Here is a 15,722-nt window from a genome sequence, read left to right on the forward strand (position 1 = left end):
CGAAAACGAGCCGCTTTAGCAGCTCGTTCCGTATGCGATTGCGGAGCGGTTATATATCGCCAAGCCCCGTCGGACCAGATGTACGTTTTATCGGCTTATAAACAGCCAGCGAATTATTCCGAACGCTCCATGGCAGTCAATGTAGGAAGGGACACAACGAGCAGGTGACATTTAACAATGGGGACATTTATTTCCATACACAGGCAATACAATGAATGGGGGGATGGGGAAAAAGACACGAGCAAAAACCTACAGCCGAGTTATATTATGAAATGTAAAGCAAATGCAACACAGGCACTTAACAGTTTCCGACTTGTTAGACGGGCCCACAAACACTCGTACGCACACACACACACACCCAAGAAATGGTGGCTGATGCCTTTAATAAGGACTTCAACTCGGAGGGACAGATGAGCTGAAACCCAGAACCTATCTCGAACCTCTCCACCTCGTGTGGTCTTCAAGCTGTTCGGACCCAGGTTCCAGCGAGAGCGAGCTGGATACAATCGCCGTGAGCCGCGATCCTTCCCGAGCTCCCGCGAATCCTCCCGTGCTTCTCAACACGTGCTGGTGAGACGAGGTGCCGATCCTTCCCGTCGATGCGTCGCTTCCTCCGAAGAACCACCTCCAAGATGAGACCAATGAGTCGCTCCAAGCCGGGAACCAAGCGGAGAACAAAGAACTCCACGAACCAAGAAGAGCCAGCCAAACCGGACGACGAAGTAGAGCGCAAAACACGCGCGACTCTCACAACTGGTGCTCCTCTCTCGATGAACAACCAACAATCTCGAGCCGAGCAACCAGCTCAACTCTCTTTCGATGAACTAAGCACAAAAAGCGAACCACCTCTCTTCCGAACAAAGCCAGAGCCTAAAAAGCGAACTGAGCCAAGCAGAACCAAAAAGCCTTCAACCCTAACCCGAGCCAAGCAGAACCCGAAGGCCTACTACAAGCCAAGCCCGAGCCAAGCAGAACCCGAAGGCCTACTACAAGCCAAGCCCGAACCAAGCAGAACCCGAAGGCCTACTACAAGCCAAGTCCGAACCAAGCAGAACCCGAAGGCCTACTACAAGCCAAGCCCAAACCAAGCAGAATCCGAAGGCCTACTACAAGCCAAGCCCGAACCAAGCAGAACCCGAAGGCCTGCTGAATAAAAGCCTTCAAAAAGCCTTTTCCCCAACCCAAGCCAAGCAGAACCCGAAGGCCTACGGAACAAAAGCCTAAACCAAAAAGTTCTCTCCCAAGCAGAGGATCTCTTCCTTATCCTCCTCCGCCCCTCCCCCGCTCCCGGCGTGACTCATCCCCTCGTGCCCGCACAACCGCGGGTGGGAGGGAGTTGTTTACGTCATGAATCACGGGACGGGAGGGCTCTTCTTCCTCTTCCCAGAAGAGGGGGAGGGTCGGCTCCCTTTGTGTTATGATCGCTCCCTAACTATTAAATTGAATCGCAGCGCACTTAATCGATTTCTGCCCATTAAACAATGGAAGGTGAGCTGTCTATGGAACATTCACTTATCGACATAACTGAGCTAAAGGAACCTGGATGTTCTGTGCGATCGAATTCCAAATTCGTAACAATATATAGTAGCGGGACATGCTTACACATTGTAAGCAATAACGAACAGTGCTTTCCCATTGTCTTGGGTTGCACACCTGCATTTGTTTTTTTCATTAAAGTTTTTTCATTTATTTATTCTCATTTATTTTTATTTTCATTAATGGACACTTTCCAAAGCTTCTGTGATTTTTACCTCTGCCACCGAAGGTGAAGGAGGTTATGTTTTCACCCCTCTCTATGTTTGTTTGTCTGTCTGTCTGTCTGTATGTGTGCAGGATATCTCAAAAAGGTATGGACGGATCCGGACGAAATTTGGTGGGCAGGTTGGGTGTGCAACAAGGAAGAATCGATTCGATTTTGGTGAAGATCCGGATCCGAATCCGACGACTCGAGTTTTTTTAAAGTGATTCTTCACCATTGAGATCGGGCCAAAAACGGTATATAGCACTATATCTCAAAAAGTTGTTGACGGATTTAGATGAAACTTGGTGGACACGTTGGGTGTGTGGCAAGGACGTATTGATTCGATTTTGGTGAAGATCCAAATCCGGATCTGGATTCGAGAATTATTTAATTTTTGAGGTGATTCTTCGCCATAGACAGATAGGGCCAAAAAACGATTTCGTACTGCATAGCATGATATTTTAAAAATGTATTGGGACCGATATGTTCTCGTGGATCAGGTATTATGTGGCGGAGGTATGCGCTCTACCGAGTGCCCTTCGAGTTTTCTATGATATTCAGATGTACGCACACAAAGATACGGAGAATTGCCTTGTTTGGGGGTGGGTGGGTGCAAGTGGGGTTGTACCTAAGTCCTAATCCCGGGTAACTACAGAGAAATTCTGGAGGGAGGAGGATTTTGGGAGGGAAATTTTTTATGCCTGTGTCCTGAACCTGAGTACCAGTACGTATGCAAAATCTGGTGGAGATTGCGCCATCGTTTTTTTTTTCTTTTTCTGTGATTAAAAAAAACAACTGCACACTCATTTTTACCCTGCAGGGAATTTATTTGCGGGGGGTGGAGGGAGTGGGGGTTAGGCCCATGACCTGACCCTGGATACCCCCAGAATGTATGCAAAATCTGGTGGAGATTGGTCAAGGGGTATGGAATTGTATATAAATCAAAGAAATTGATGAATCAACGTGTTGATGAATCACAGTGCAGGCACATCACAGTTTGTATCCATCAGACTGTAAGTTCATCATTATTTGAATCATCTCCGGTGTAGATCATTGCAGTGCAATGCGTAATTAATTTATCAGACTATCATCATAATATGTTGACTAAACAAAATAATAAGGAGCGTTTTAAGAAATAGTGACGTCAATGGATTTTCAGGATGATCATTGGGTGCGCAACACGTCGCTGCTGGTTTGCATCATTGCTGGGGGTGTTACTGGCCCGTTGATGCAGTGCCCTCTGTAGGTTAGAGCAGGAATTAGTTATTTGTTGAGTGTGTTAGTAATAACTCACCTCCTCTTCACAAAATAAACCATGGGATCTTTAACACCTACATAAAACCAACTTATCATCCTTCCAATGGACATCAAAAAGATTTGTAGCAGTATATTTTGCCTTTGGTTTATTAAATAACTTTGGCTTTGGTTCATCTGGTGATTATTTCCTGTACAGGGTTTTCCGTCAGGGGTTTCCGGCATTACAAGGAGGAACCACTGTAAAGAAATAAAGGATTGGACTCGGAATCCAAACGTCTTGGATGACTTTCTTCTCTCTGCAGGCTAAACATTGATGCTTTACTCTGTATGTGAAACATCAGTTTGAAAATTTATAGTTGGCCCGAGATTAGAACACACCTAGATTGTTCAGAGATGAATCCACACGCCTCGAGGCTATCCCTGCAGCCATGAGTTTCAGTTTGCTTGAATGAAAGGGGACATGAAGATGTTGTAGAATTAGAGCATTTAAGAAAGTTGTACAAACAACATTCTCACATTAATCCAAGACCAAAAAGTAAAATGAGGTGCATAATGACTCATTAATAATGATGACTCTTCATGGTGTGGCTGGATAAGGTATCGCTTCAGCCGTCGCAGCAAGAGTGCTTGTGGGGACATTTTTTGTGGACAGAAAACCATCCATGTGTGCCTTCCTTGTTCTTCCTACCCCATTTTCATTACTAACCAGGCACAACAAATCCCGCCCATTTAAAGCATAAAGTTATTTTGGGGATCAAACTTAAATTTTATACATCCTTAACCTGAACGTTGATTATAAGGAATAGAATAAGGAATATTTTAGTCTTAGTTTGAAGTCAATTAAACCCATTTTTGACGAAGTTATGACCGTAAAATGATTTTGACCTTTCAAGGCCACGTAAGGTCAAAGGTCATGGTGTCAAATGAAAGCCAATAAAGGACTTGATATTTGTCTTCCAAAGTAAACACGCATATTCCTAACATTTTTTGATTTATAATGGAAATTTGTAATTTTGACCGATGACCTTGACCCCCAAAACTTCAGACCCTACCGATCTTCACAAATATGCATTTTTAGCTCGCCTGTTCGAAGAACAGAGAGCTATAGCGATACCCCCGGCATGAGCGTGAGCGTGAGCGTGAAAATGTTAAAAATTTTGGTGCAAGTTATTTTTTCCTTTCTAATGTTTTTATCTACCACACTATTTTTTATACGCCCGATATATATATATATATATATATATATATATATATATATATATATATATATATATATATATATATATATATATATATATATATATATATATATATATATATATATATCAGGGCATATTATGTGTCGTCCGTCCGTCCGTTCCTATCCGCACTCTAACTCCCGAAGTTTTCAACTTTCATGTTTCATATTTGGTACATAGGTACAGACTGTGGAGACGGTGTGTCGTGACATACGTTCGTCATCTGAAGTGGTTGCCATGGCAACCAGGATGCTGTTTTCCACGTAGTAGCACAATTCTGTATATACCTTCTTGTTCAGGCGTATATTGTGCTCACTTGTGCTCTTGTTACTGATTACAATATACAAATACATATATTGCTTTAAAATTATTTGGATCACACTTCACTGCAATGCTTTATCAAAAATATTAATTATTAGACGAGTCTTTTAAAAACGATAAATGTATAAGCAGGCGAGCATTGGGTGGCTTTGACACCAACTCTGGTTCACTATAGGAATGGGTAGGATTATAAGTGACAAATAGAATAAGGTTCACTATAAGCTTAGTTTGAAGTAAATCAGATCATTTTTGACGAAGTTATGAGCAAAAAACGATTTTGATATTTTCGTGACCTTGATCTTTGATCCAATTGGACCAAAAAGTTAACGGGGTCGTCCAAGGTTCATTGCCCACCTGTGGATTAAATGTGATAGTGTTTACTAAAGCCGTTTTGCCGTAAAGTTGCTAACAGACAGACAGACAAACAAACAGACAAACAAACCGGACGATTACAATATCCCGCTCCCTCCCTCAGGGGGGCGGGATAATAAACACTATTCTCTCACCACTGGTGTGTCGGCCTGGTGCACAGCTTGGAATTGGAAGGTTATAACCAAAGCACGAGTCAAATTCACAGCAACAGGGAATTGGCGCCAATCCTTGCTCGGAGGGTCAAATTTGCAGATTGTTTCCCGGGGTGTGGTTCACGCCCGGCTCCAATCCTTTTTAAATGAAGAAACTCGTGTAGTCGACAGATCTCGTTAGAGTTTCTGTACGTCAGTTTAATCGATTGGAAAGCAAATAATCGATTTACTTGAAACAAAGATGTGTTCCTTTATTCATCAACTTTGCCCATGTTTCTTTTAAAAGCTCATGTTTCTGGGATTGAGGAAGAAGTGGGTTTATATAAAGTTTGCATCTACATATATACAAAGTATTCATTGCATGTACAAAGTTTCATTAAACAATGTTTGAAAAAGTGCCCGTAATTGCATTTTTCGGTATTTGAACTTTTGAACCCAGCAGGGTCAAAAATAAGGCTGCTCTTGCACCTTCTTGCCATGCGGTAAATCATAACGACCAAGTTTGGTGAATTTCTGTCCAATCGTTTAGGAGGAGATCGTGTGATGGGGCGGACAGATGAACAGAGACAGACTGTGCCAATTACAACATCCCCCAGTATTTTTTCAAAAAGCATGGGGATAATTAGGAAATTTAAAAGTTTTATTTTTGCTCTGCATATTATATCATCATGTGCAAAGAATATAGACTTACGACAAAAAAAAAATGTGCAGGAAAGTTTGTGGATTTTTTTTAACGTAAATAATTATAATAAATTATTGAAGTAATCAGCACCAGTTACATTAATGTGAATTACGAGAAACCACAATAAAAGTTGCAGATCAGTGAATGTGTGAAATTAGTTTTCATCGGCTTGTTCCCATGCTTGAAAGTCTATGTGTGGGTTCAGAATGGCGCCAAGGAAGTAACTTTCAACAGAACAGTGTGTGAAGATCCAAAGTCTGTGAAAAGAAGGGTACACTATGAAGAAAATCACAGAAAAGCTGAAGATCTCCTATAATGATGCGAGATACACTTTGCAATGCCTGAAAGAAGCTGGCTCAGTACATTGACAAGAAAAGGCCAGAAAGAAGAATTAGACCCTACCCGAGGCAAGACAAGCACTTTCAGATGCTCAGCTTAAATGTGACAGAAGAAAATAAAGTCAGCAACTGAGAAATGAAATGAGAGCAGGACAGAACATTAACATCTCGTCCCAACACTGTCCAGTCTCCATGGCAGAGTTGCAGCAAAAAAAAAAAAAAAACACTGCTGAGACCACAGAATAAGGTGATAATACTCAAAATTTTCAAGGCACCATCAAAGTAGGGTGACTGAACGATGGAATCGGATACTCTGGTCTGATGATTCGAAGTTTGAAGTTTTTGGATCGGAGAGACGCCAGTTCTTATGCTGAAGACCTGGAGAACGTTACAGTTCACAGTTTACATTTTGTATCCCACTGATAGGCCGGATCTGAATTTGGACCTTAATCAAAATCTAATCAGCTTGTTCCTATAACCTACCCAACTTGTCCACCGAGTTTTGTCATACCCCATCCCTAAAAAATTTTTTTGAAATATCGTGCTATATAATCATCTTTGGCTGTATCTCTCAATGGTGAAGAATCACTTAAATAATAAGCCTGATGTTGGTTTAATGGTGGAGGTGGCTACTTTAAGATCTTTGGGTCCTGAGTTTGAGCCCCTGTTGTGCTGTTACATAACACCAGGTGGGTTTACTCAGTTTGTCATCTGTCTGAGGTTGACAAAATAAGTACCAGCTCCCTGGAAACAAAAAGGAGCACTGTATCAGTGGCACATCCACACTCCCAGCAATGATGCAACCAGCAGCCACAGGCTGCATATGAAATAATTAATCAACTTAAATAAATATACTATCTCGATCCAAATATGGATCTTCACCAAATGCTAATCAAATTGACTTTGTCACACGCCCAACATGTCCACCAAATTTTGTCTGAATACGTCCATAAAACTTTTTTAGATTTCCTGCTAACAAACAGACAGACAGACAGACAGACAGGGGGTGAAACGATAACCTCCACCCACCTTCGATGGCAGAGGTAACAAAATTTAACACAAACAAACCATCTAGAGAGGTGTGAGATATTTTTTTTCATTCTGCTTGCCTGTCTGGCAGTTAATCAAAGCTGAAAATAATTCCAAAGAGGAAACTTACCGTTTTTAATGACATCATAAAGGACACAAACAACAGGCACAAAAACCTAAAGAACTATTAAACAAGGTGGTGTAAAAGAAGCTGGCGGTAAACTTCAAAAAAAAAATTTTTTTTTACATACTTTAAAATCTTTATTGAATTGTGTACTGCACCTGAACACTGCATAACCCAAATCACCTTTTTTGGAACTTTCCAAACACTTCTGTTTCGCAGTATGTAAAATATTACAGCATATTGCATCATCGTGACCATTTTGAGAGCTTAGGTATGTATTGGGCACTAACAGGAAATCATGTATGGGGAATCATTTCATGTTATCAGATTTGACCTGGAATCAAAGGGTCAAGGTCAAACAGGCATAAAATTGAACAAAAACTGTGATACTAACCTTTATCTCATGACATTGACCTTGGATGATAATGACACCCTCTCCATTAGATGTTAGGCATACCCAAAACTATCAGAATGCATACCAAGATCATTGGAATCGGCCTAGTATTACTTGATGTATGACAATATTGGTTTTAGCCTATATCGAAACAGCCATCTTGGATTTGGGTGATGCCACCTACCACACCCACCACTGGTGCAACTTAAGAATTTGGTTTCTGGGATCTGCCAACCCTACTCTACACCACTGGCACCCTTAAACATCTGCACCTTCCACGTTGAATAAAAGTCACCGAGCTCCTGCTCTACCAACACTCTGTCCTCCCTACCTCGCTCCTCCTGCTCATAAAAGCAAAAGAGCATTTCCACATCGATCATCACATTTTTTTTTCATTACCTCATCAAAACAGTCTCATATTTACCTCTTTCCCCTCCCCATCATGCGATCACAGACTTCACAGAAAACACAAGCAAAACAGAAGAGCATGGCTCCTACATGTCATGGCCCATCATGGTCACCTGTCCAACTCACAATCAAGCGAGATTTGTGAAAATGCTGTGGAGTTGCAACGCTCAAGTGACCATGAGCAGCCAAATCAATAAACGACCCGACAACAATTGCAGTGCCTTCAGAAAGTATTCTCACACCCCTCGATTTTTGTCACAATCTGTTGTGTTGCAGCCTGAATTTAAAATGTATCAAACTTAAATTTTTTGTCACCGATCTACACAAAATACCCCGTAATGACAAAGTGAAAAAATGTTTTAAATTTTTTTTAAACAAAATTAAAAATAAAAAGCTGAAATATCTTGCGTCAATAAGTAAGTATTCAACACCTTTTCTATTACGCTCCAAATTGAGCTCAGGTGCATCCAATTTCTTTTGATCATCCTTGAGATGTCTCTACAACTTGAATGCAGTCTAACTGTGGCGAATTCAATTGATTGGACATTATTTAGAAAGAAACGCACCTTTCTATATGAGGTCCCACAGTGGATGGTGCATGTGAGAGCAGAAACTCTACCATGAAATCCAAGGAACTGTCTGTAGAATTGAGAGGAGGAATAGATCTGGGGAAGGGTATAAAAAACAAATTCTAGAGTGTTAAAGATTCCCAAGAGCACAGTGAGCTCCATCATGATGAAATTAAAAAAGCATGGAACTACCCAGACTTCCGAGAGCAAACTGAGCAACTGAGCAAGAAGGACCTTTGTCTTTTGGGAGGTGACCAAGAACCCAGTGATCAATATGACAATACTACAGTGTTCATTGGCTGAGATCAGAGAACCTGCCAGAAATCTCTCCACTGCAGCACTTCACAAATCTCAGCTTTATGGGAGAGTGGCCAGACGGAAGCCACTCCTGAGAAAAAGTCACATGACAGCACACCTGGAGTTTGCAACAAGGCTCATGAAAAATGCTGAGAGTATGAGGTAAAATATTCTGTGGTTTGATGAGATGAAAATTGAACTTTTGGCCTGAATGCAAAATGCTACATCTGGCAGAAACCGAGCACAGCTCATCACCCATCTAACACCATCCCTACCGTGAAGCATGGTTGTGGCAGCATCATGCTATGGGGATTCTTTTCAGCGGCAGGGACTGGGAGACTTGTAAGGATCGAGGGAACGATGAATGGAGCCAAATACAGTCAAATCCTTGAGGAGAACCTGCTTCAGAGTGCAAAAGACCTCATACTGAGGTGAAGATTTATGTTTCAACAGGACAATGTCGCCAAGCATACAGCCAAAGCAACAATGGAATGGCTTCAGAACAAGAACGTGAAAGTCCATGAGTGGCCCAGCCAAAACCCAGACTTGAATCCCATTGAGAATCTGCAGAAAGACTTGAACATTGCTTTTCACTGACGCTCCCCATTCCAACTTGACAGAGCTTGAGCAAATCTGCAAGGAAGAATGGGACAAAATCCCCAAATCCAGATGTGCAAACCTGATACAGACATTCCCAAGAAGACTCAAATCCGTAATCGCTGCCAAAGGCATTTCTACAATGTATTGACTCGGGGGCTGGGGGGGGGGGGGGGTTGAATACTTATTGACGCAAGACATTTCAACTTTTGATTATTCATCAATTTGTAAACATTTCTAAAAACATGTTTTCACTTTGTCATTACGGGGTATTTTGTGAAGATCAGTGACAAACAGAAAAATTAAATTTAACCCATTTTAAATTCAGGCTGTAACACAACAAAATGTGACAAATATTGAGGGGTGTGAATACTTTCTGAAGGCACTGCATCTTCTTCCTCATGCATATTTACACATCGTTCAAAGTAAATAATGACAGATGTTTTCGGTCATAATCCTGCGAGATTCCCGGAACTCCTCAGACAAAGACTTTTATAATGACATGGGTTTTGTGGTCCCGGGTGGAATTGTTAAAGGCAAAATAGTTGGTAATCATAGCAAGGACCCGAGGAACCTCCTGATAAAAGCCCTTGCTCGAAAGAATGCCACATCGTTATTTGTGTGATGTATACGGCAACAGACTGCTGCCTCAATCACTCTGAAAATAAAAAAATAACACCTGTTTGAAGCAAAAACATGCACACTGCCGATGTGCATATATAAAACATCCCGGTTATATTGTTGAAGACCGGGCGGTGGCGGAGGGAATCGCACCCCACTCTTGACTGCCAAATGTTGAAGATTCGGCGTCACTTATCAGCACCGCCGTCTCAGGGGTTATAACGCCGGCTGGTTCTGCACAGGTCTCGGGTTACGTGCCTCGGATCACGATACCAAAGTACACCTGTGCCTTGCCAGTTGGGGAAATAGACCCTGGTTACAGACTGGGTTTGTCAGAGACCGAGCGAAGTCCACTCCAGAAAGCCGAAGGGCTGAAGGCTGACACCAATAACTACTGTGGCTTTCACAAGGTCCGTGATACCTATTGGCTCCAACCTTTCGATATTTGATGACCCTTTTAACCATCGCTTTAGTTGTATTGCACTGAACGGAAAACTTATAGGGAGTGCATGGCGATTGTGAATATGACGGCTTCAAAGATGTCTTTGGCTGAGCATATCACCAAAAGTGTGGCCGGATGATTTTTCTGGTTACAGTTGTGGGGAGAGTCAGATGAGCTGTTCAACCAATGGGTGGAAAGGAGAATTACACATGGATGGACGGACGGATGAAGAAGCGTATTATTATGGAGTTGACCATTAATTGCTGATAAATTTATGAATTTACCTAAATGTATGAAATCATTGGAATAACTCAAACTTTTGCACAGGACTGATAGCCTGGTGTTGGCTGAATGGTTAAGGTGGCTGGCTTGGGATCCTGAGTTTGAGCCCTGTTGGCTGCTGAATTAACACCAGGTGGGGTTGACTCAGCATGTCATCCTTTTGAGGTCGGTGAAATGACCACAAGTGCACAGTGGCATAACCGTGTCCATAACCAATGATGCAACCAGCAGCCTCAAGGCTGCACATGAGAGTGAGTAAGTGCACAGTACTGTACGTGTTATAAAAGATTGCCATGTGTTTCACTTCATTTTGCATCCTCATTGACACTCACATAGACCTGCAATACGTTTGTGAAGTACAACATGCTGTCTTTTGATTAAATATCGTTTTTGGCCGCTCCCATTCTCGGTTGGATTCTCTACCTGACGATGAACTGTCGGACTAGCGCTCCGCAGGCAGGCTGCAGCCCATCCGATTCACATTAGGCTGGTTGTCTCAACTGCTGGCATTAATTAGTAGGCACTAAAGATCCCACCGTGTCTTTCTCCGAGTAGGCGAGTTCTTGCCGGCATCTTGGAACAAATTAAAATTCTGGCACCTTAAGTCAAACGACAGGCCTGGCCTGGCTTGGTAAAAGAATTGCACCGAAAATATATTCTCTGGCTGACCTCACAATAAGGTGCAAATATTTGGGGCTTTTAAATAAGTGGTGGTAAGTCGTCAGAATTCTTCTTCTACAGGTATTCAACACTGCGTGTCGGTCAAAAGTCTGTCAGTACCACAATCCAACAACTTTTTTTAGATCCTCCTGGAAGATCTCTAAGTCTTACTCACGTTGTTGTTCTTCATCTTCTTCTTGTGGACTTTTTGTTTCACAGCCTACAGTTTTCATCGAAACTTCCTGAAACTTGGCATATATATGCACAAATACCATGCGCAGACAGTAACCATCTCCGATTTTGAAAATTCCTCCGAGAATAAAAAGTTATGACGTCAAAATATCTCCGCTAATGGAGATCGCCTAAAAAATGATCTCAAACTAGGCAAGCTGTTTGAATTTTGTTTGCGGGAATCAAGCTGGGCATTAGCACAGATAATTTATCGCAAAACTGATACATCACAATGACGTCATATTCGTTTTTACGACATCATCATTAAGAGGACGAGGATCTTAGCTCATTTGAGCTTGTTTATGCTTGTATGGACACATGAACAATCTCAAATGAACTGATGACGTACAGTTTGTTTAATTTTAATACAGGTGTCAAAGCTCATGGAAGATGTATTCAATAATAATAATAATTATTATTATTATTATTAATAACCATTCCTTTCAGGCACATAGGACTGCCGAGGTGATTTCGTTGGCGAGGGGGCACAAATCACAATCCTGGACGGGTCGCCACTCGCCACTCCGACGCAGGTGACTCGAATGGTAGGCTACTCATTTTTGACGACCTCGGAAGGATGACGGGCTGAGTCAACCCCACCTGGTGGCATTTATGGCACAAAAAGGGCTTGAACTTAGGACCTCAAGATGTTACACTTCACCCACCTTAATCATCAAGCCACCACCAGACTTCATAATAATATATACTCTCTTTAAAATATTTTTTCTGAGAGGGTCTTGAATTACACCGTATGTTAATTATTATTCAATCAATCAATTTCGCAGACAACCGCGACAAGTCACCCAGAAAGACAGAAGAAGCTTAAAGCACCAGCATGGAACAGATGTCTGTCAGGTGGAATGAACGATGACACGTGCACGGACTCACGTGGAGAGACAAGTGTACGGATAGACACAGACAGTAAATGACAGGCAAGGAGAGATGCGGTGGAGATACCTACCCGTGGACATCCCAACAGGTTCAGTGTGCCAGTCCCGGTACGAGCACCTATCGGGACGCGATCCCACACTCCGAACCGCCGCACATACTACCATTGCCATGGTGATGATCGGCCATAGACCGACGTGGAGCTCGCGATTCAAACCCAACCGGTGAGCCCACCACCTCCCCTATCCTCCCTCCCCCAATCCCCTTCACAGACCACAGAGCTCCATTGCGCGCGCGCAGTGGGGGTGACGGCCTGGAGACTCCAGTTGGGGTTGTTTGACCTTGTATGCGGATGGACATATATCATATCTGGCCGTTTGGGAATTAAAATATGTACACATTTATAAATATAGTTTACACATATAAACTATATATACACTAATGGTGTGTGTGTGTGTTTTCTTTAACAGCCTCAGTTATTCCCAGAATCTTGTGGATCTGCCGCAGAACGTTTTTGGCCAAAATCTTTCACGAGGAGGCTGGAAAGGCTTCAAGTTCGACTGAAGGTGGCAGGAATTTTAGGGTCTTCAACATCACCCAACAGCCAGCATTGACAGATGGGTTCGCAAGGGTACATGCAACACAACGGAGTAACAGTTTGTAGCAAGGTCTAGATTCAAACCCTGGTTGGACAGTTCGGAGGGGTACACAGACCTCTGGGCTATCCTGGCAGCTATAAAACAAACAAAACAAAAAAAAAATGCATATTTTTCATACACGTCCCACAAGATGTAGAAGTAGTGCACTTACTGGTTCGATTCCCAACGTCACAATGGACTATCGAATCGGTGCGTCTCAGACATGGCATTGTTGTATTAAGGGCACCGCCCATCACACTGATGTTGAGTCGGGTGTCATATCTGCTGGCATCAGCCAGTGGGCATTAAAGATCCCGTGGTATCTTACAACACGCAATCAATAACAGCACAAGATGTCACAGTTGTTGGAACGCAATCGACTGAACACACGCAATTAATTGACGGGGTGTTTGGAATGTCGGTAGTAAGTGCTACGAAGAGAGCTTGGTTGAGGATGAACGTGCCTCCTCCTCTCGTTTAATTTAGTGGGTGCTCAAATCCCCCAAGTCTTGCACGAGGTGCTGAATGTGAAAGAGAGCTTAACGTGATATTGTTCCAAATTTCGCACAAGATATCGGCCTCGTCCTCATCAGGTACAACATCAAGAAACCAATGGTGGGAATCTGAGGCTACGAGTGAGTTAGTCGTGCAAAAACTCTCCTCCTATTGCACATGCTTAATGTCATCCACATGCATCATTCCCTTTCCTGGACTCATACAATATACATGATACATACATACCTACATACATACCCCACAGGATGGTATGGATAAAGGGAAATTTTAATTTTATGTACAAGGGGGGAACGTCAACCAAGATGAGTACCGCTTTCCGCATTGCAAATGATGAAATGTTTAATCGGGAAACACATGGACACAGCTTTGTATTTGTGTCATCCCCACCCTGAGTCCAATCTCTCCCCACTTCCCTCCCACCAACACCTCCCTTCGGTGCTAAATACGCTGCAAAGAGTGAAAATGAAAGCTCAAAGTATGGCACTGTTGCCCTTTGAGACGCCATTTCCGGGCAACTTACGTCAGCAGCGGCGGGCATGCCCCCCGAGACAGTGGGTTGGTAGTAGGTGGGCCCGCGGGGCGGAAAGGGGTTAATGGAAGTAAATTTCTCTGCACATGCTTCGCGTTTGAGTGAGACACGACGATATGGGTTTAAATATTCCGGACTGATGACTTTTTTGTCTTTTCTTACTTAGAAGTTACTCCGACCCACGCGATCCAGATCTCGTCACCGGTCGGGTGACATGGCCCGGAGGATTTCTTTTTCGTCAAGACAGTCTCACGTGAGAATCGTGTATTGAGATAAACATTTTGCGGTTTCGCTTCACCAGGGTGAATAAATTGATCGAAATATTTGTCCTATTTTAGACCCACTTCAGAGATCTTTTTTTGAAGAACTGGCTCAGTGGCGTTGTGGTTAGACCCTCAATCCAAGTTTGGTAGGTCGGCGGTTCGATACTGACCTTGGCCAAGTCATACTAAAGACGAAAGGCTTTAAAATGGTATGTCCTTGGTGGGAACTCAGCATTTAGAGGATAGTCTGATAGAGCATGGACAATAGAGGGGAGGAGAGAGAGAGAAGGATCGACTTCCAGAAAGTTTTAGGCTAAGCGAGGTCAAAAATACAGGAAGTGGGAGAGTGGAATGGAAACGTAAAACACACCCCAATCAGACGATTGGGTGTGGGTGTGAGGACATTCCACACCTTCACAGCTCGCTACACCTTCCAGCAACCTCACTCCGTTATGCTGCCAACAAGAGTACAACCACTTAACTCATACAGATTATACGATAGAACTTTAATGGCTCATATATATGCTGCAATACATGAAACATACATATTAATCACTAGAAGCACCCGCTCCCTACGGGAGCCATCAAGGGGGTCATGTTATTATATTTATGCCTATTTTACTCCAAGGGGTCCCAGGATTACACACCCAAAAAATTCTTGCGATCGGTTCAGCCGTTTTTGCGGTACCTGGGAACAGACAGACGGACAGACGGTGAATTAGAGCAAAGAAGATTGCTATATCAGTACAAGTTATATAGAACCCATCCCTCACACAAAGTACATCATACTGTATTTACAAAAACAAGCGTTCAGAAAAAGCGAATACTCTATTGTATCGAGTATTTATCAATGAAAACTTCAAAATTGATCACTTGATGTTTTATATCACAAAAACTCTGCAGTGTCAAAGTAAGGTGCACGGACTCGGTGGGAGGATGTGCAGGTGAGGACGTTGAAATTTTTTTTTTTTTTTTTTTGTATACCTTGGTCGAGGCTCGTATGAGAGCGAACACACAACTCACAGCAAGGAGGCATGAGACAAGAGGGGCGGGAGTGGAAGGGACAAAACAGTGGGGAACAGACACAGGTGAACTGTGGAAGGGAGAGGGATGGGGATGGGACGGGGAACATG

The 15,722-nt window shown here is 42.8% G+C and overlaps 1 protein-coding gene across 5 annotated transcripts in view; it reads right to left on the minus strand.

The window, feature by feature from the left end:
* Positions 1-5,488: 5,488 nt before the first annotated feature.
* Positions 5,489-15,722, minus strand: part of LOC147031434 (uncharacterized) — a 151,010-nt gene continuing 140,776 nt past the window's right edge. For 4 of the 5 annotated variants that reach the window (XR_015053051.1, XR_015053056.1, XR_015053055.1 and 1 more), the window contains one exon: positions 14,686-15,277. Coding sequence is in view for 2 of the 5 variants with exons in the window: in XM_085863086.1 (XP_085719212.1) it covers positions 15,259-15,277 (19 nt within the window). In the remaining 3 variants the exon portion in view is untranslated. Of the gene's footprint in view, positions 6,021-14,685; positions 15,278-15,722 lie in introns of those variants that run through there. The other variant, XM_085863071.1, reaches the window with a different exon arrangement.

The sequence above is a fragment of the Eptatretus burgeri genome, chromosome 2 (assembly GCF_056783735.1).
Source record: "Eptatretus burgeri isolate ZD-2024b chromosome 2, Ebu_testis_v1, whole genome shotgun sequence".
NCBI lineage: Eukaryota > Metazoa > Chordata > Myxini > Myxiniformes > Myxinidae > Eptatretus > Eptatretus burgeri.